General features: G+C 46.6%; 8 protein-coding genes across 8 annotated transcripts; 5 read left to right on the top strand and 3 right to left on the bottom strand.

Annotated features, from left to right (window-relative positions):
• Nucleotides 1–921: 921 nt before the first annotated feature.
• On the bottom strand, nucleotides 922–5,105 carry AGABI2DRAFT_120228 (hypothetical protein; the record flags this gene model as incomplete). Its single annotated transcript, XM_006463345.1, has 5 exons — nucleotides 922–1,038; nucleotides 1,340–4,167; nucleotides 4,243–4,490; nucleotides 4,541–4,965; nucleotides 5,019–5,105. The coding sequence occupies 5 exons, from the start codon at nucleotides 5,103–5,105 to the stop codon at nucleotides 922–924; spliced, it is 3,705 nt and encodes a 1,234-aa protein (XP_006463408.1).
• A 39-nt stretch (nucleotides 5,106–5,144) lies between these two features.
• AGABI2DRAFT_73535 (hypothetical protein) lies at nucleotides 5,145–6,652 on the top strand (the record flags this gene model as incomplete). Its single annotated transcript, XM_006463344.1, has 4 exons — nucleotides 5,145–5,288; nucleotides 5,342–5,765; nucleotides 5,814–5,905; nucleotides 5,960–6,652. The coding sequence occupies 4 exons, from the start codon at nucleotides 5,145–5,147 to the stop codon at nucleotides 6,650–6,652; spliced, it is 1,353 nt and encodes a 450-aa protein (XP_006463407.1).
• Nucleotides 6,653–6,726: 74 nt separating this feature from the next.
• Nucleotides 6,727–7,437, bottom strand: AGABI2DRAFT_73258 (hypothetical protein; the record flags this gene model as incomplete). The annotated part of the gene is made up of 3 exons (XM_006463343.1): nucleotides 6,727–6,995; nucleotides 7,048–7,309; nucleotides 7,378–7,437. The coding sequence occupies 3 exons, from the start codon at nucleotides 7,435–7,437 to the stop codon at nucleotides 6,727–6,729; spliced, it is 591 nt and encodes a 196-aa protein (XP_006463406.1).
• Nucleotides 7,438–7,630: 193 nt separating this feature from the next.
• On the top strand, nucleotides 7,631–9,517 carry AGABI2DRAFT_194237 (hypothetical protein). The gene is made up of 6 exons (XM_006463342.1): nucleotides 7,631–7,713; nucleotides 7,771–8,004; nucleotides 8,063–8,216; nucleotides 9,106–9,208; nucleotides 9,268–9,379; nucleotides 9,437–9,517. The coding sequence occupies exons 1-6, from the start codon at nucleotides 7,693–7,695 to the stop codon at nucleotides 9,494–9,496; spliced, it is 684 nt and encodes a 227-aa protein (XP_006463405.1). The 5' UTR covers nucleotides 7,631–7,692; the 3' UTR covers nucleotides 9,497–9,517.
• Nucleotides 9,518–9,859: 342 nt separating this feature from the next.
• Nucleotides 9,860–11,310, bottom strand: AGABI2DRAFT_194236 (hypothetical protein). Its single transcript, XM_006463341.1, has 6 exons — nucleotides 11,142–11,310; nucleotides 10,974–11,088; nucleotides 10,512–10,916; nucleotides 10,158–10,434; nucleotides 10,054–10,097; nucleotides 9,860–9,995 (listed from the first exon to the last, which is right to left on the bottom strand). The coding sequence occupies exons 1-6, from the start codon at nucleotides 11,263–11,265 to the stop codon at nucleotides 9,950–9,952; spliced, it is 1,011 nt and encodes a 336-aa protein (XP_006463404.1). The 5' UTR covers nucleotides 11,266–11,310; the 3' UTR covers nucleotides 9,860–9,949.
• Nucleotides 11,311–11,641: 331 nt separating this feature from the next.
• On the top strand, nucleotides 11,642–15,742 carry AGABI2DRAFT_208158 (hypothetical protein). Its single transcript, XM_006463340.1, has 20 exons — nucleotides 11,642–11,783; nucleotides 11,836–11,877; nucleotides 11,938–11,995; nucleotides 12,046–12,070; nucleotides 12,130–12,513; nucleotides 12,572–12,602; nucleotides 12,653–12,760; nucleotides 12,815–12,971; nucleotides 13,148–13,226; nucleotides 13,301–14,091; nucleotides 14,149–14,182; nucleotides 14,240–14,301; nucleotides 14,350–14,413; nucleotides 14,464–14,536; nucleotides 14,586–14,623; nucleotides 14,675–14,689; nucleotides 14,744–14,922; nucleotides 14,977–15,144; nucleotides 15,193–15,284; nucleotides 15,338–15,742. The coding sequence occupies exons 1-20, from the start codon at nucleotides 11,669–11,671 to the stop codon at nucleotides 15,562–15,564; spliced, it is 2,742 nt and encodes a 913-aa protein (XP_006463403.1). The 5' UTR covers nucleotides 11,642–11,668; the 3' UTR covers nucleotides 15,565–15,742.
• A 1,314-nt stretch (nucleotides 15,743–17,056) lies between these two features.
• On the top strand, nucleotides 17,057–17,715 carry AGABI2DRAFT_208157 (hypothetical protein; the record flags this gene model as incomplete). The annotated part of the gene is made up of 2 exons (XM_006463339.1): nucleotides 17,057–17,275; nucleotides 17,326–17,715. Exons 1-2 carry the CDS (start codon nucleotides 17,108–17,110, stop codon nucleotides 17,713–17,715), a joined length of 558 nt encoding a protein of 185 aa, XP_006463402.1. The 5' UTR covers nucleotides 17,057–17,107.
• A 341-nt stretch (nucleotides 17,716–18,056) lies between these two features.
• AGABI2DRAFT_120222 (hypothetical protein) lies at nucleotides 18,057–19,611 on the top strand (the record flags this gene model as incomplete). The annotated part of the gene is made up of 6 exons (XM_006463338.1): nucleotides 18,057–18,353; nucleotides 18,407–18,607; nucleotides 18,655–18,730; nucleotides 18,798–18,816; nucleotides 18,899–19,172; nucleotides 19,222–19,611. 6 exons carry the CDS (start codon nucleotides 18,057–18,059, stop codon nucleotides 19,609–19,611), a joined length of 1,257 nt encoding a protein of 418 aa, XP_006463401.1.
• Nucleotides 19,612–19,948: the final 337 nt, after the last annotated feature.

Below are 19,948 nucleotides of genomic sequence, written 5' to 3'. Positions count from 1 at the left end.
CTAATAATACACAAAAAAAATAAACTAATTTGGTATTAGCCTTTAGGACGCACATGGCAGGATCCCAAATACTTTAAAAACAAAACAAAAAAATAAAAGACAAAGAAAGGAATCAAGTTCCTTTGTCAAACTGAAAAACCGGCGGCGAAGACATCGAAAGACTGATATCCGAAAAGTACGACTCTACAAAAAAAAGAAGCAAGAAGCTCAATCGAAGTTCGGAAAAGAAAACAAGTTCGAACATTTCAACACTTCTCAGGCCTCGTTACGAGAGTCCGTGTAGGGGGTACCTTACTCGAATCTTTATGTGATTCAAGGTCCGGATAAGAAACAACAACTTTCCAACAGACTTTGTTCTGTTTTCTGTCCGGACCGGTCTTTCGTCTCTTACAAGCTTCCCAAACTAAAAAAGAATTATCAATTTACGAACAAAACCTCTCCCCTTCTTTCTCACTTCTAGATTAGAAAAAAAAACGAAGAAGAAAAAAAACCTTTGCCTCATTTGATCCCAGAACCAACCCACACACACACACACACGCTCTCTCTAGAAATAAAAAAAGGGATAAAAAATACCAATTTACCAACAAGACCCTCTCCTTCTTTCTCAAGAAAAAGAAAGGGGATCAAATCTCCGTACTCAACGAACCAATTTCATAATAATAAGAGAAAATTTTTACATCACATCATAAGAACTTCTACACTTTCCAATTTACCCATCTGTCCGCGCTAAATCAAAAGAACCCAAGAAAAAAAGAAAGATTATGTGAGTATATAGCGAACCCAGCGATACGCGAACAAAATCAGAAAATAAAAAGGAGGATGAAGAAAGAAAAAGAAAACCGAGGAAGAAGCTCAATGAAAGTAAAAAGATAAAAATAAATCTCAACGGGACAAGAGTAAAGAAAAAGCGGAATCCACAATTCATTCAATTTCAAGTTTCTCCACCGAAGCGCGAATCACAAAGCGCCTAGCAGACTGCGGATACGATGGGCATAACACCGTGGGCCCGAGAGACCCGAACTGATCTCCGGGACCGCGCTATACATCAGAAAGACGCGGACACACGATACGTAAATCCCCAATCTCCAAGGAGACAGATTCTCTCCGAGGTAGACAGTTTGATCAAAACGGGCAAAACTTCCACTACCTTGTTCCATCACAGAAAGAAAGGGAAAAGTATCCCGATCCCTTACTTGCTCCGAAAAGAAAGAAAGAAAGAAAAAGGGAAAGAAAAGAAAGGGAAAGAGAAAAGAAAGGGAAAGAGAAAAGAAAGGGAAAGAGAAAAGCAAGGGAAAGAAAAGAAAGGAAAAGGCAAAAAAAGGAGTACCAAAAAACGTACCTTTAACAAAAGCAATCTACAATCATCCATCATCACATCCGTAACCTCAAAAGTCTCCTCCGACACAACCTCCGTATACGGCAACCAACTCACAACATCCTTCTTAAACACACCCTTCACAGGCGTTATCGAAGGTTCCCGCACAACCCTCCTTTTCCCCCAAACCAAATCCTTCTTCACTCCTGCTCCATTCAATACACTCGCACTTGTTGAATTTGTTATTGCCGTTCTTGAATTTGACGAATTTGACGATGTAGCATTTCGAATAGTAGAGGGATACGACAAATTTGAGTTGATGTTCAAGTGAATTGGAAATGGATATGAATATGAATGATGTGATAATGAAGGTGGTAGTGGCATCTTCGTCTTCATCGTCGTAGGTGATATAGGTGGTGATGGCGAAAATGAAGAATACATCTCCCTCTGCTTCCCCTTCCCTTTCCCCACCTCCCTCTCACCATCACCTCCCATTCTCATTTTATCCTTCACCAATCCCGCTTCTGCCTGTCTCAACGAATAGGGATTGAAATCCCTAACCCTCAAAAACCGGCGAGGTCTCAGCTGCGCAGGTAATCCATTAACCGAAGTCGACGAAGATGCTGATAATGACGCCGTGGCCATATGACCACCACCATTCGTCATATTTATACCAGCTTCACCATCCAAATTAGTAGTTTGAGTTGGACTCGAAGAGGATGACACCTTCGAAGAATAACTTGTCGATGATGATGATGATGATGATGGTCCGGCGGCATTTTCAGCAGAAATCTTCACATCCTCCACTTTAGCTCGATCCTCATCTCTCCCCCAAACATCTTCTTCCTTTTCAACTTCACTCTCCTTCATCTTCCCTTTCCCTTTCCCAATCACCTCCTCTTCCTTCCCTTTCCCTTTATTATTCTCTTTATCAACAACAACACTCTTTTCTTCCTGATATCCAACACCACCATTCCTTTCCTCCACCTTCGCCTTCACCATCCCCCCTCTCACACTCACACTCTCCACAGTCCTCAACCCATAAATCGCATGCTGCCAATCCGTACTCAACCGCTCCTCAAACCACCTCGTACTCGAAGGTCCCCAAACATCCCATGGAATACAAACTCCCTTTTTCTTTGCCTTTTCTGCCGAACTCGATGACAAAGTCGAAGTGGAAGCCGAAGTAGTAGATGTCGAAGTAGTACTACTAGTCGAAGTAGAAGCCGTAGTAGTAGTCGAGGTAGCAGTCGAATTACTACTTTGTTGTTGTTGTTGATTCATAGGAGTAGGAGTAGGAGTAGGAGTACCAGTCAAAGATAAAGAAAGTGGTTGCGTCGAAACAGAAGTCGCCAAAGCCGAAAACGTCGAAGAAGGTGAAAAACCACCAGGAAAATTCACATCTTGATACTGCTGATGATGATAAGAAGAATTATTCCTCCACGAACTCGAACTCGAACTTGCGTAATCGTAATAATCGTGATTATGTGAAGTATACATAGGCGGTGTTGATGCTGATCTAGTTTTATTCGGCGAGGTAGATGTAGATGTAGATGTAGAAGTAGAATTGGTGGTAGAGGTGGTGGTGGTAGGATTGATGTTGATATCTGAAGCAGATGTAGATGTTGACGTAGATGATGGAGTTGCACCATCTGAAGGGAACGTCATATTAGCGGTATCGTCGCGAGACAAGCTTCCAAAATGAAGTGATCCAATTGAAGACTTGTTTGTCGAAGACGAAGGTGATTCAGAAATGGCCATAATCATATCTTCAACTTCTTCAAGAGACGAAGCCCGACTAATATCTCCTTCACCATCAGTATCACGAGAAAAAGAATTTCTTTTACTTCCATTCGGACTCGAAACACTCGTCGTCGTCGTCGTCGTCGCCATCATTGTCGATAACAAACTCTTCGATCTCGCAACCGCCCGCGCCGAAGTCCCACCAATAGGAATTTCAACCGACAACGAAGACAACGAACCTCCATTTTTCTTCTTCTTCTTCTTCCCCTTCTCAACTCCACTCCCTCCAACCAACGCATTAAGTTTACCATCCTTTGCATCATGCAACTCCTTTTCTTCTTGTCTCCGATTTAAAGCATTCAAGCTCGATTCCAAAGACATTCCCACCGTCCCATCAATATTGGGTAAACCAGCCAAGAGAGATTTCACCATAGAAGCCGTCATCGTCGTCGTCTCTTGTTTTTCTTGCCAGTGCAACCATTCATCAGGTGGATCGAGTAGGTTTTTCAGATTCATGAAAAAAACAAAGGAATGAACTTGTTGATTCTCTTCATCTAATTCGTCGTCCGTTAAAAAACCCGCATTCGCAGGGGCGTTTTGAGTGGTTCCGCCAGCGGCAGTAAAAGCGGCATTATTGGCATTCGTAGGATTACCATTCGCGGTGTTGTTGTTATTGATACCGGTGAGATTGACAGGGTGGTGATGGTGAGGATTGAAGATATAAATACAACATGCATGGATTCGTTCATCGGGGAGCGGATAGTACAATTGTTGTCTTTTTGCGTCATTGAAGAGACGATTGGCATTGGTCTCATCCGCATTTTCTGGAGCGAGAGGGGCGGCGTACTCGGGAAAAGGATTCATTGCGCGATAACCTTGGTAAGGAACGTATCCGGGAGCGGGGTTGCAACTCATAGAGATGTACCAATACAAGTAACCGTTTGTGAGTTCCGGAAACTCGTAGATGTACTTTTCGACGGGTTCGCAGCTGCCAGAGGGGGAAGAAGGATGAGCTGGGGATACAAGTGGGTCGGGAAAGCAGTAAACGACGAATTTGCCGGAGGGGAGGACGGTCAGAAAGGCGGATCGGGAGAGGAACGTGAAATCATCTATCCCGTGTGAACTTGACATGGAGCACTGGGGGAGAAACAGTTAAAAATGATGGGGAGAAAATAAAAAGAGACGTGCAGGATAGTGAGGATCATTTTCCCAGTTCCAGATTTGCAGATGTGCACCGATAGGGTCTGGGGCTTCTTTGATGAGGAGACCGACAAGATGCCCGGAGACCTGGACGCGGACGGCGGCGAAGAGCTCGTGTTGAGGGGGGTTAGAGGGGTGGCGGTCTAGGCAATAGAGGATGGGTAATGGGGCCCGGGGATGGGGCTCGTTGGTCGAGATGGTGCGGAGATGAAGATTGTAGATAAATTTAGAGCTTGACGACAGCTTGAGCAGGAGTGGGTAGAAAAGAAGGGGAGGACGTACTCGAGGGGGGCGACGGCAACGAGAACGAGGAGATCCTGGGAGGGATCCATGGTGAAGTCGATGATGGTGACGTCGTTGGTGGCATGGGTCCAGGTCCTGAGTGCGCGGGTGGGATCGCAGGAGGCGGTGGGGAGCTCGAGGAAGGAAATGGAGTCGGTGACGCGGTTGTCGTCTTCTCTGCCATTGCCATAGATGCCGCCGACGAACTCGTAGACGGAGCCGGTGGGGGGGAGGCGGAGAGTATGGCGGGCCTTCCAGCGGAGATCGGACCAGGCCTGTTCGCGGTCTCGAAGCAGGCCGAGTCGGGTAGCGTACGGCGGGTGGTGCGCCGAGGGGCTGATGTCGAGCAGACGGTGCTTTGCGAGAGAAAGCGTGTACTGCAGCCGGGACGAGGCGGCGACGATGCGCGCAAGGAGTCTCGATGCCTGCAACATCAATAAATAAATAAAATAAAAAAACAACCAAAACAAAAACGCACTGCAGCGGCTGCGAGGAGCGAGTGGGGGTCGAGACAGGCAAGAATGGCAGCGACGAGTTCCGGCGGCAGGGCGAGGAGGCTCTTCATGGTCTCTGCCAAAAAGCAGCAGCACGTGCTCTTCCACCCATGTCTCTTTCCGTCGACCAGCTCACCGAACAGCTCAGACGCGCAAACGACGACAAAGACGCCCTCGCTGCCCAGCACAACGCCCTCGTCGCAAAGGTCGCCTCCATCCGCAACACCCTCGGCGCAAAGCTCCAGCAAGACGCCGTCAGTTCGCCCTCTCTTCCTTCTTCTCCCCCCACGCTCATCGCTGTCAACAGGAAGAACTCGACCGCCAGGAACAGCTCATCCAGCAGCTCTCTGCAGAGCGCGATGACCTCGCCAACACCCTCGCTATCCTCCAGCAGGAGCTCCAGGCCTCTCAGAAAGAGGCAGAGGATTCCCAGTCCCAGTATTCCTCTATCCGCGCACGCATGCAGTTCGCCGCACACGAATCCCTACAGCACGAACGCGACGTCCGCGATCTCCAGCACCAGCTAGAGCAGCTCAAACTAGACCGGGACGAGTGCAGTAGGGCCGCAGAAACAGAAAAGGCTCTCGTCGACGATCTTAAATCTCAGCTCGACGAGGCCAGACGCGACCTCGACCTCGTCAAGGGAGGCGAAGACGCCGTCAACGAAGCCCTCCACAGAGAACGGGAAAAGTCCAGAAATCTCCAGGCCGTCCTCCAGGATTTCCAGACCGGTTAGTTTTCCCTTGCAGGGTCTCATATATCATTTACATTAAAATCAGCCAAGGACCACGAACTACGCCAGGCCGTCAAAGACTATGAATCCCAACTCGCCCCCCTCGCAGAATTTAAATCCAGGGCTTTAAATGCCGAGGTACGTGGTCTCCTTCTCCCTCCGCCGCTCTAGACCCCAATAAGTATGCAATAGCTCCAACTAGAAGAATCAAAGTCCACCACCTCCCGCGCCCAACAGCTCGAAAAAGAGCTCAAGGAAAAAAACCTGCTCATAGGAAAACTCAGGCATGAAGCCGTCATCATGAACGAACACCTTATCGAGGCCCTCAGACGTCTACGCCGATCATCCACCGAAACCAAATCTTCCGTCGATGCAACACTCGTCACCAACATCCTCTTGCAGTTCCTCACCACCCCACGGACAGACACCAAACGCTTCGAGATGTTGACTCTCTTGGGCTCTATACTGGGATGGGGAGAGGAGGAAAGGGAAAAGGCTGGTTTGCAAAGAGCTGGCAGCCACGGTATGCCAAATCTCGGAAAAATTGGCTTCTGGGGAGGCGGCGGGCGAAAAAGTTTAGAAGTCGACAAGACCGATGAAACCGAGGTGTGTCTTCATGCTCACATCCCCAACCACTTTCTTCCTGACCACAGACAAAAGTCCTTTTCTCGATTATGGGTAGAATTTCTCCTCAAGGAATCATCCGGAGACAGTCAATCATCATCAACGGCAGCATCCCTGCCTAGTAGTCCCACCCTAAGTCCATCATCACTGCGACCACCACCAACTCGGAGATTGGCCTCTCTCGGAGGTATGATGTCAGCAGCAATGGGCAGCACGCCGGACCTCGTCAACGGAAAGGGGAAGGAACGTGCTAGGGAGTGATCAACGGACGCTTTGATTTGTGTATCATAGATAAATTAATCTAGTCGTAGTCCATGCCTGCGTCAAAGTATTAGCTAAATCGTAGGACGGAAATATACCAACTCACCGCCGCCTCCTTCGTCCGCACCACCGTCACCGAGATTATCATAGTCGTCGTCTTCTCCGTTGTCGAAATAATTTTCCGCATAATCATTGTCATATTCTTCATCGACATCATAATCTTCTTCTTGTTCCTCGGACGCTTGCGAACCCCGATCGTTGTCCGACTTGTCTTCCTCGTTGTCCGTCTCATTGAATTCGTCCAGATCTATGGCACCTTTCCGTGAACGGGATTTGGAGTCGACTAGAAACGGCATGAATGACGGGCAGTATCTTAAGAGGTGAAATAAACCAACCCTTCCGCTTCTTTTTAGGATTAAAATAGTCTTCAAACACTTCACGAGGGAAAAAATCTGGATTGAGATCCTTTTTCTTAAGCATGGGCTGTGAACCCAGCGAGGGTCGATACTTGTCAGAGTACCGAGGCAATTCATTCGATTTTGTACGCTCGACAATATAATACGGTGATTCCCGCAGACGCTTGATGAAACCGAGTTGGAGGTCGATAACTTCTTGTTCATCCCCGTCTGGTTCGGCAAACACCGGAACTTGTCTAGGCTGTTTTTTTTAAAAAAAATGAGCTCGTGTATAGTGTTGAGGGGCTGGTAATGACGATTCATACACACTGGGTAAAGCTGAGTGGGATCCCTGGAGAGATTCTGGATGTCTGCAAAGGTGAGGCCCATTGGAGGAAGAGTTTGCGCTCCGCCAAAGCCTCCTCGTCCTCCGCCGCGACCTCCGCGACCTCCACCTCGACCCCGGGACATTGTTGTTGACGCAAAAGATATCAAATGATCTGCTTGATCAACAAGCCCAAGCAACAATGGGTTTTAAACTCCGACAGACCACATCAACGTGGTTTCGGGCTCACTGCACAGCAATTCCTCTTTCTTTCTTCTTCCCCCATCTTCCTCCCCTCTATCCCAACAACACGACCTGCAATGGACAAAGATCTTGACTCTGTGTGTATAGAGCGGTTTTGGAACCAAGTGCTGCTTGGCTAAATGACTCTGTTCTAGATCATCTCCGACACTAAGAAGGCTACCATTGCCAACAAGCGTCGTAACCCCCGTCGTAACGTTCGCACTCAAGTTCTTGGAAGTCCTGCCGCCACTGCTGCTACTCGTCCTCGTGTTACAGGCAATGCTGCTGCTGCTCCTACAAAAAATACTCTCCCTGCTGGCGTGCCACCGACGGCAGACAAGATTATTGTCTCAAATCTTCCTGCGGACGTGAATGAGGGTCAAATCAAGGTTTGTGTTTAATAAAACTCGCGTCTTTTATGAATTTGTTTCTAACATTTTTTAATAGGAATTGTTCGCCTCGACTGTTGGTCCGACCAAAGAGGTGCACCTCAATTACGACGCATCTGGTCGATCAAAAGGTATCGCTGCCGTCACTTTTTCGAAGAAAGGCGACGCCAACAGGGCGTACACGCAATATCATAACCGGCTCATCGACGGAAGTTAGTATCCAGCCCACCCTTTCAAACTTATCTCTCTCGCCCTCTTTCCCCTTCCCCTTCTGCCTCCCTTAGCGCGCGAATCGTTCTTGGCTCCTTGTCTCTGTTTGAGCTCCTGAGAAACGCCATTTTTCCGCCATGAGGGGACTCCAAAAGGACATATCTTGTTGCGGCCTCGTTTGTGGTTTGAAGGATACCCTTGTGTTGCGACGCGGGACAAAAGGGCGAGCCAAGCTGCCTTTACTCCTTTGGGTTATTGGACGTGTCCGCGTGTCATTGGGTGGCTCATCGTTGCCAGGCTTGATCAACCTGGTGATGCTATTATGCCATTTGTCCTCGTTGGCATACCCATGACCACCTTGTCGGCTTTATGTCGTAATGGGTGTTTGCGACCCCAATATCGCTCGCTATTTTATCTGTCGAGAGGCACGTTAAAAGCGATGCTCTACCCGCGGCCTTGTTTGGTCAGTCGCGTTGATATCACATGAGCGGTTATTCGAGTGAGCACATTGGGGAGGTTGATGTTATGGGCCGGTGATGAAACTGTTCCAACTTGCGTCTTCCTAACTGCTTCCAGACTTGCTTGCGGTTCGAACCCGATTCGGATCAAGATGTGCAATGATGGGTTTGTGCGACGTTGGTCCCTCAACGCAAGCCGTCCAAGAACAAGACTGAGAGTACGTAAAAATGGCGATGGCGAATTGGCAATGAGACAACAGAGACAAAGCCTACGATTTACCAATTGCTTTAAAGAAGCACATAACGTTCCTCATTTGAAGGGACCTTTTTCTTTTGCGCGAATATCCTCTCCAATTTTAATTGCTTGGTCTTGGTCTTGCAACAGTCGGCTAATCTTGATCCGTTCTTCCTCCCCCTCTCGAACTTCGAACAGAACGCCCTATGAAGATTGAAATCGTCTTTGATCCCTCGCGCTCTGTATCTCTCGCGTCGCGGGTGGCTCCTGCACCTGTTTCTAACGGAACGCAAGTCGCGAAGTATGTTCAAAGTCTATCGATAACATGGCCCTTATTGACTTCATGTTTTGGTCGAAAAGGACTACAACTGCTGGTGGTGGTGGTGGGGGACGTGGTAGGCGTCCTAGGAGGGGTCAGAAGAGAGGTGAACGACCACAGAAATCGGCTGCTGACCTTGATGCTGAGATGGAGGTTCGTGTCTATTTCTTCCACGTGCTTACGCAAATGACTGAGTTTCATGTTTACAGGACTACACTGCATCGAATGCGCCTGCAGCCGCCGCACCTGCTGCGACTGCTGCTTAATTAAGGAACAAGAGGTAATGAAGGAATAGGGTTTACTTTTTTCCTATTTGTCCTCTGTGTTGGTAACCTTTTTACGTGTGTTTCCATTTTGGTATCAAAGTTTCTTATTTTTTTCTTCTTCTCTTGTGCCGCCTCCTCTTCATACCCGTAAATAATACATAACGCGTTTTTCCATAGCCTCGAAATTCTACTTAGGGTATGGTAGTCTCGTTGGTCTCAACTCTTTATGCTCCATTCCCTTTTTACTGTGGCCTCAATTGTTGTTTTTCTTGGTTGTGGCTAAAATGTAATAAATTGCCATAATTTAGATTGCTTTTATTATTGCTCGTGTTGCGATGTCGTGAAAGGCAGGATTACTCAGTCGGAATCGATGACAGTCTTTTCCATGTTTATTGACAAGTAAGATGGACATAATCAACTTGAACAAAAGTAGTGTATAGCAGAAGCTCCAGCCTTGTTATGTTGCAGATTGCAAGGCTTCTCTGATGCGATGTTCCCAGTACCTACAAAAAGAGAGGAAGTTAGAAAACCCATCTCATGACGAGAAGGAAATAATCTCACTTCTTTCGAATCGTGTCATGCTCATTAGCTAGCGATTTCCACAACTGCGAGTAAAATTTAGCTCAACAAACTTTGTGTTAAAAGTGATAGGCTATGGAACTTACATCGACGCCTTTTAAGATATTGTCTTTATCGCCTGCCTTTTCGTATATGTCTGCTAAGAATTCGATGGCATAGACGCATGGCAATTCGGCGCCTCTGGAAGGTGGAGGGTTTTCGAGGTCGACGATGTCGACTGTGTTGGGATCGAGGGGGAGTGTGTAGGGTTTGACGAATCGGGTGCAAAGGGAGTAAGGGAGACGGTTGTAGTCTAGTATACCGCGGAGGTAGTTCCATGCGGAGGGATTGTTTGGTGCGAGAGAGATGTTTTGTTTTGTGAAGCTGTATCAAAAGTGTCAGTGAGAGAGATAGAAGAATTCGTAAAAAGTTGAGAAATGATGGTGGTACAACACACGTACATGAGCTCACGTCTTACAATTCTAGCTCTATCTTCACTTCCAGATCTAACACCACATCCAAAAACTACAAAATATCGATGATGCCATGCGGAATTGTTCCGAACATCGTCTCCAATAACATTTTCGATGAACTCAAGTTCGCCTCTCCATAAATCGTCGTCGTCGACGAAATGCGAAAGGAGCCATTGGCGATAGGACCATGTGTGATAGTTTTTGGAATCGACTCGTAGACATGTTTCTATGAATTGGAGTTCGGGTTGTGGGGTACGGAGAAGGGTTATGAGGAGGCGGCGGTGATGCCAGACTTGATAGGTTTTGAGGTATTTGATAGCGAGTTCGTTCATTAATTCTAGTTCAGTTTGTAGTGAAGATGAGAGGGCCAATAGGGTTTCATAGCGGTATTGCCTGCAGTAGCGTTCAGTCATCTTGTAAAAAGAAGTAATGTTTCAAATTCAAACGTACCATGCTGTATAGTGCGCAGGATTGAGACGAATAAGTTCTTCTGTAAGTTGAAGAACTCGTTCACTCCGCTCGCCAGATTTGACTATCGCACGGAAATAATCCGTTGCATCTTTATCTGTAGCATACAAATGAACGGCCTCCCCGCAAGCCAAACCGGCGACTACGCACATTGAGGGGTATACAAGATGGGTGCGATGGGTGTGCTGGTCTCGTATTGAGGTATTGGATCGACGTCAGACCACTCTGGTCGTTCCGCAAACAAAAGTTTTTCTTGCTTTTGCTCTGTGTTCATGCCAAGTTGGTTAGTAAGTGTCAAGTGATGATGGTTGTGTGAAGCGAAGCCGATTTTGATGGCTTAATTTAGTTCATCGGTACCACAGCTCTGACCGTCAACATATTAAAACTTTGTAATACGCCGCTAACCACTCCCGTGGCATTCCTGGAACTCAAGTGAGTATATGTGTTCCTGGTTAGCGGTCGATTTGATCCCAGTGGATTAGCGTTGAATGTCCCTAACTTCTTTACTCCATCGCTCTGCACCAACTCGCAAGGCCTTATCCTCGTGGCATGGTGATTCGAACTCCACCAATGTCCGATGGTAAGTTTAGGCTAAAGGAGTCTAAATGTCACAGGACTCATAACCCTTCAACTTGTGGAATCCTCTTGCATTTTCTGGCCTAAACGCACAGAGCAATATGTCCGTTGAAATTCCTCGCTTCCGTCGACGCAACACGGCTAAAGGTGTAACTCGACGAGACATGGTTCACAACTTGGTGGATATACTACTGGAAGACGGCGGAGTTCCTAAACGTTCGTGTTCGTTGCATGGCTGTTGGATTGCTACTTACTTAATTCTCTCCAGAACCAGAACAGGCGGCCAAACCGGCTTCGGACGAAGGCATCTGTAAGTTCTGTCCCTTCTACGTTTGAGCCACTTCATTTACCAGAATATTACGCGGTTTAGCCCCCATAGAACAGAGTGCTCAAGACAGCGATGCCGAAGCCTTTAATAAATTCTCTCAGTGAGACATTCCTTAACTTCTCTTCGTGCAAAAATATTCACGGGTCGTAGACAAATGAATAATTTCGATCAAGAGGTGAAAGGCGATAACCTCCGATTTCTTTCATTATTATCTTATATTAAACAACCATCTAGTTGCGTGATTTCGCCAATGCCACGCGTCCGCTCGGAAGTTCCATCGCCATACTGTCGTCATCCTTTCATTTAAGGGTACGGTTGGCTCAAGTCCTGTTCCTCTACCGGGAGAACGCGGCGGACCTCTTCCCTCGCAAGGTTACACGAGTCTCCAGGAATTCCCTGAATGACGCTTGTCAACCAAGGCGTATAGTCAAATCCCTTGCACGCATCGCGCGGCCCATCGTTAATGAGGACTCTGACATTGACGTGGAGGATTTTCCTGATCAAATGGAGCGATTCGCAGGGGACATCAAGGAGTTCCTGGATTGCCTCAATGAATTTCCGGAGTTTACGGACGAAGCTATCAACGTCTCCATCTTGTCATTCTCAAGTGACCTTCAGGTGCAGTCAACCCAATCAACTATGTCCATAAGTCTTACTCACCATTGAAATGGGATAGTACTGGGCTTCCTGTCTCAGAGAATACAAAGGTATAACTATCCTTCTCTTGGGGTAACTATATTCTCATGACGGTTTCAAGGTCAATTCCGGACCCCTGCTGTGCAACGTTATCTCCATGAAATTTCGATTGAAATGGGAGAGTATATTGAGGATATCACTTCGACGCTTTCGATCTTCATACAGATCGGTACGTCATATCCCTCATCCTCCTCACCAAACGCGATTATTGACTTCGCGGCAGGTGTTCCTATCATCCAATTCTCCCAGAAGCATGCAGCTTCGAGTTTGCTCAACCTTTCAGCGGTTGCAACCTTGTTTTCTGGCGTCACTGCAACAACCCTCCAGTATTCTTATCAACTTGAGCTGAATCGATTATCTATCTTTGTCAACACTTTGTGGTTTTCTTCGCTGGTCTTTAGTATTGCAGCAGTGGTAAACAGCCTCCTCGGGTCGACGTGGAAACAGACATTGTAGTAAGTTTATAAGATTGTTCTCCTTTCATGGCTTAACTTGAATTATGTAGTCGCTCGCCCGGTCACCGAGTACCTTGGTGGATACTCATTTGGATCAAAAGGGCACCCATTGTGTTCCTCGTTTTGTCCGTTGCATGCTTCTCCTTTGGTCTTAGTCTCTTCGCGTATGCCTCCAGTCAGGTGGGACCCGTCTTTTTCTCTCCGGTTCAAATTATATCTGACTGAGAGTTTCTTCATCTTAAAAACCCCCTCAGAGCGCAATCACCTCGACAATCACCATGGTCTTGACTGTCTTAACCTTGTTTAGCCTGTGCTTGGTCTCGGTATGGCTTATCGCTGAGCGTTGGGTTTCCATACGCTATAGAGGAAAGAAATGGCTTGACGACGCCCTTTCGGATATCGCGGTGGCTTTGCTTCAGACTAATATGCTGGACGTGGCACGTCGGGCGCTGAACAAACTCGGGTCAAGCGTAGTATTTGCTTGTATCTACACCTTCGTTGCGTTTCGGAGGAGATTCAAGCTTTTCAATGTTCCTCAAACCCTTGGTACCGATAATCAAGGCGGCACACTCCCTGTTTCTAGTAGGGATGTTTCTGGTTTTGATTTTCCCGGCTTTTCTCAAGATGGTCGAGCGTATACGATGGATGAGTATGAGCTCCCAATATCTGAAAAATCTCCTACGTCCGACGTCCGCTCGTCAACACGAAGTCAATCCTCATCTTCAATGTTGCTCTCCCCGGAGGGACTTTCTTTTTCAGGGCCGCTCCCTACCAGCCCGGGGAAACAGCGCTGGAGAGATGCATATAGATTAATTAGTGCAAGCAATGCTCTTCAATCCAAACCAAAAAGGAATCCTTTGAGTCGTTCTGGATCAAGAATGGGTCCTTCAGCGACAAAGTCTTCTGCAGCAAAACCCAGGTCCCGACCGGCGGACCTAGCGGCGAGACTGCGGATTCTAGAAGTAATACAAGATTCACCTGCCCATTCAGCGTTGGTGAGACATCTACAATTTTCTCCAAATGGAAAATATCTAGCCACTTCTAGGTAATTGTGCCTTTTTTCCTGCATGAGACAATTATGAATACTGATATCGTTGGATAGCTGGGATAGAACCTCTGTGATCTTTAAAGTTGGAGTAAATATTTTAACTTACTCCCTTTTTTGTATGTACAACTCACCACTTTTTGCCTAGCATCCCTTGACTCCACACCGCGTGCTTGCTCATGCGAGGGGCTTTGTTGGCCAAGTTGCCTGGTAGATCATGTTACTTTCATCAGGAAACGCACTTCTGACGTTGAATAGGTCACCTGGCGGGAACTATCTTCTAACGAAAGTTACCAAGGGTATAAAAGTTTGGACGGCAGAGGTGTGTTGGGTGGCTTTTCTATGAACAATTCGTCATGAACCCGAATCTAGGATGGAGTTTGCAAGAAAACCATATCGCGCGAAGGCCAAGTTGAAGCTGTTAATTGGTGTCATTTCGATAAAAGTGAAGTCAGATTTATGTTGTGTCCAATATATATTAACTCTCAATACAGAATTTATGAGCGTTGAGGGCAATAAAATCTTCCAATTGGTGAGTCGTGATGTTGCGTCTTATTTCGTGAATGAATAACAAACAATTTAGGACATCACCGGACGGGTACGCAGATTTATATCATATCCTGTGCTTGTATATGACACTATGTCCTTCCAGGAATTTGCTGTTTTCGATTTCGGGTTTGTCAAGATTCACGATGTGGCCATCACCCCTGATGACAAGCGCATACTCGCTGTTGGACCCGTTCTACAATCTCCTAGTGGTCTAAAGCCGAGTAGATCCCGTTCTGAGAAACGCCTGATAGTGTTTAATACGGAGCTCCAACAGATTGAATGGTACGTTGTCTCATCGGGGTCAAAAAATGCACATGTTGAAGACCTCGAAATTAGCCAGGTGCCAGTTTTGAATGACGTTCGGAGTATCACGCTGGTGGAAATGCATCGGGGCGCACTCGTCGCATTGATCAGCTATGAGAATAAAGCACCGCCACAGCTTTGGAAGTTGGAGATAATTAAAGGAAACGATGTATCGAGAGAATCATCAAGATTGACGCTGCGGTGTGCACTCATTTTTTTCCCGACATGGCCATCGTTAATTAACTGTAGGCATACGTACGTTCCCGAAAATACGGTCGATTTCGCAGGGCCTAGTTACTTCGGCGGACACAATCATGAGTTGGTACTATGTGCAGGAAAGAGTGAGTTATTGACGTGTTTGTTGCAATTCATCAGAGTTCTGACGTTGTATAAGAGGGAGACATTTTTATTTGGGGGACAGAGTCTGGAGCTCTGCTGCGTCACATTCTTCCGCAAGCTCATAGTGGAGACCTGACTTGTATTGCATGGAATCAAGCCGCATCCGATTCCTTTATGTTTGCTACGGGCAGTCATAATGGTGCTGTTCGGATTTGGGCCAAGCCGTCCGACTCGCCGCGAAAGTTGGTGAATGAGGAATCTAGTCCTCGTTCGGGGGCATGACAGAACACGCTACACATCTTTTTTATCAGCATGGAACTCCGGTTGTAGTTTACTGTGCATGTCATAACAAGTTTTTTCCGAATTCTACACTAGCTCGGGCTTATTATCTAAGTTCTTCTTGGATACTGTTATTTTGTACATAGGCTATTCATCTTGAAAAATGGAATTTTTCCATTCCTCGCTGATGCAAGTGAGGGAGCGCAACAGGAAAGATACTAACTTGACACGAAGACTCGGAGATGGAGTACTATTATCAGGGTGATCAGAAGGAAGAGGTACTGGCCAGTGGGGAGGACCTGTCTCGCATCTCTGGCTTACATATAAGTAACTGTCTACGTGCGAGCTCGGGCCGTTGTAAGGGACTTGGAAAGTGGTGCGCCCGCAGGTGCAAACTATATGTAAAGAAGATGACACCTATATCAGTGCAGACGGAATCTCAGTGGTTCTGATCACATTCCATACTTCGTGATCGCTCTATCAGTACTCAGCTTCTACTTCCCAGTTCCTTGATGTCCCTTGCGAAGAAGAAAAGCACGTGGCTGCTTCGTCGCTTTGTTCCCCTTACCACGCCAGCTTCTACGCTTTTCTCCTCAGGGCATGACGGATTCAATACTGGCTACAATCGCGATACCTTTCCCATTTCCGCCTGAAGATAACTCCTACACCACTTTAGTAAAGTGTTACGCGTTCTGGGATTTACCGTCCACTGTTGAGTGGTTCGAACAGCGCGGTTACACTTTGTATAAGCGCAAGGTCCCCAAATTCGAGGATGAGTTGGAACCAAACATGTATCCTGTCCTTAAATGCGCGGTCTCAGGCAAGATGGAGTATCCATTTTCACACTACGACCCAGGATGGAAGAGCACTGGCAAACTTCATGGACAAATTTATAGTGTAAGCCTTCTTTCGGTATCGCATACATAACTGATTCATTGCCATCTGGCAGGGGAAAATAGTATTTGCCCAGGAGAGCGAGAATCCATCTCATCATGTCGTCATCAAACTCATCGCAACCGACTCTGAAGAGCACAGGATACTCACTTTTCTACAATCGCAAGATCTGAAGGTGCTCGAAGAAAACTGTCTTGTTCCTGTACTGAATATACTCTCAAATGGATCATACTCTTTCGTTGTCATGCCTAGGCAGGTGACCGTATCCTATACCAATCGAAACGTGTACCCACTGTCTACCAGGTGGGGGGATTGTGTGTACCGCCCCGAAGGTGGCCCAATCCGAAATTGCTTTCGAATCATGCATTCACTCCTCAAGGTAAGAAAACAATTTCTACCGTTATCCTCGATCTGAACAACCAAAGGCGCTTGCATTTCTGCATGGACACAATATCCTTCACCGCGTGCGTCCTCGACATCGTCCAAACGTCACATGCATGTAAAGTGTTTCCCATAGGACTTAAAGCTTGACAACGTCCTCGTTAGCCATTTCTGCGACGAAGACACCAACTGTTATACAGAGAGTGCCTCAAGAATGCGACTCCAAAATACTGATGCACTGCAGTATTGCCTATTCGATTTCGACCTTTCGATGACGCTTCCACCTGATACAGATCGGACACGATACCGGCTGCCTTATCGGCTGTCCTGGATTGGCTCTGAGTGGCAAACACATGACACTTCACAGGGTGAATTCAATTACGATCCTTTTGCCTTTGATGTTGGTATGTTGGGGGCCGTCTTTTGCACGGAATACCAGGTAACTTTATTCACTCGCTCGCGTGAACTATTATCACTGAACACTAGTAGCATTTATGTCGCCGTATACCTATGCTGGCACCATTCCTTGACAGGATGACGACGCGAAATATCCCTAAACGGTTCTCTGCTGCGGAGGCACTTGAATTCTTTGAAGGATTTTTGCCCAAGATCCCTACCACAGATTTGCATGTGCGCTACGCGAGAGATCCAGAAGCAAGAGAATCTTACTATGATGTTTATGATCGATGGAAGGATCTTCCACAGGATTTCATCAAGGAATGGAAAGGTTACAAGGAACCGCGTATCCCTCTCAAGACCATTTTTCTCAGATGGCTATGCTCTTTTGAACGGATGGCCTTCGTTGTCCCAGCTGTGCGCTTGTTTTTCTACCGGCTTACTCATTTCCGCTCTCGTACCTCGGCGTTGCTGTATCCATAATCAAGACAATTCAGGATATAATTCTTTGATTTTTTCTTTCAATACAATGCATTATTTTGTTCTGTTCCACTTGGGAAAGAAAGAAGGTGTGATATTACTTACATTATATTTGGATACCAACTCAAGGCTATATCACGTACTTAGCCGACCTCTGTTTCACCTATAAAATGACCTTCCCTGAGAACATCCATCTTTCCTCCCGACAGCTACACCGGCCAGTTTATATGCCAAAAATCTAATCGATACCTGCCCCTTGAGTCTTGACGACCTTTGCGAAGACGTGCACGTGGCTGCTTTGTTGCCACGCCAACTTCTTCGCTTTCCTCCTCAGGCCATACGTCATGGCGGATGAAATACTGACTACAATCCCGATACCTTTCCCATTTCCGCCTGAAGACAGCTCCTACACCACTTTAGAAAAGTGTTACGCGTTCTGGGATTTATCGTCCACTGCTGAATGGTTCGAACAGCGCGGTTACACGTTATATAAGCGCAAGATCCCCAAATTTGAGGATGAGTTGGAGCCAAACATGTATCCTGTTCTTGAATGCAAGGCCGTAGACAAGATGAATTATCCGTTTCCACACTACGACACAGGAAGGAACAGTATCGGCAAACTTCATGGACGAAGTTATAATGTAAGCCTTCTTTTGGTACGCTCATACATAGCTGATTTATTGCCATCTGACAGGGGAAGATAGTATATGCTCAGGAGGTGGAGGATCCATCTCATCATGTCGTCATCAAGCTCATCGCAACAGACTCTGAAGAACACCGAATACTCTCTTTTCTACAATCGCAAGATCTGAAGGTGCTCGAAGAAAACTGCCTTGTTCCTGTGCTGAATATACTCTCGAATGGACCATACTCTTTCGTTGTCATGCCTAGGCAAGTGAACATATCCTGTACAAATTGAACCGTGTTTCAACTATCAGCCAGATGGGGAGGTTGCGTGTACCGTCCCGAAGGTGGGCCAGTCCGAAATTGCTTTCGAATCATGCATTCACTACTAAAGGTAAGGGTAAGGGTTCTAGCAGCTATGCTCGATCTGAACAACCATAGGCCCTTGCGTTTCTGCACAGACACAATATCCTTCACCGCGTGCGTCCTCAACATTATCCAAATGTCACATGCATGTAACGTGTTATCAATAGGACTTAAAACTTGACAATGCTCTCGTTAGCCATTTCTCCGACGAAGACACCGACCGTTATAAGGAGAATGATTCAAGAATGCAACTCCAATGGGCTGATGCACTGCAGTATTGTCTATTCGATTTTGACCTTTCAATGATGCTTCCGCCTGACACAGATCGGACACGATGCCGGTTGCCTTACCGGGAGTCTTGGATCGGTTCCTGGTCCCGAACGCATGATACATCACAAGGTGAATTTGATTATGATCCTTTTGCCTTTGATGTTGGTATGCTGGGGGACATATTTTGCACAGAATACCAGGTAACTTCACTACTTGCTCGCATGAATCATGATTACTGAACACTAGTAGCATTTATGCCGCCATATTCCCATGCTGGCACCATTCCTTGACAGGATGACGACGCGAAATATCCCTAAACGGTTCACTGCTGCAGAGGCACTTAAATTCTTTGAAAGATTTTTGCCCAAAATCCCTACCACCGATTTGCATGCGCGCTACGCGAGAGATCCAGAAGCAAGAGAATCTTACTATGATGTTTATGATCGATGGAAGGATCTTCCGCCGGATTTTATCGAGGAATGGAAAGATTACAAAGAACCGCGTATCCCTCTCAGGACCATTTTTCTCAGATGGCTATGCTCTTTTGAACGGATGGCCTTCGTTGTCCCAGCTGTGCGCTTGTTTTTCTACCGGCTTACTCATTTCCGCTCTCATACCTCGGCATCGCTATATCCATAATCAAGGCGATTCAGAATATAATTCTTGAATGTTCCTCCTTTCGTCACTCGACAAATAACACAATGCATTGCTTCTTTATCTATCCGGTTCCACTTGGGAAAGAAAAGAGTAGTACGAGGACACTTAAACTGATGAGCACAGCTTGGAGGTATGACAGCACCTCCAATGAGGAATCTCTTAAACTGCTTCAATGGCTTGAGATGTTATATGTTACTACGACCAATGTCAGGATGGAGCGGTTGATCATCTTATATTGTCTTTCTAATTTATGTCTGCAAACCCCTTTTAAATGTAATGTCATGAGGGGAAAGATAGCGGACAGACTACAACTTTCCGG

The sequence above is a fragment of the Agaricus bisporus genome (assembly GCF_000300575.1).
Source record: "Agaricus bisporus var. bisporus H97 unplaced genomic scaffold AGABI2scaffold_8, whole genome shotgun sequence".
NCBI classification, from domain to species: Eukaryota; Fungi; Basidiomycota; class Agaricomycetes; order Agaricales; family Agaricaceae; genus Agaricus; species Agaricus bisporus.
This window is presented reverse-complemented; position numbering and strand designations above follow the sequence as displayed.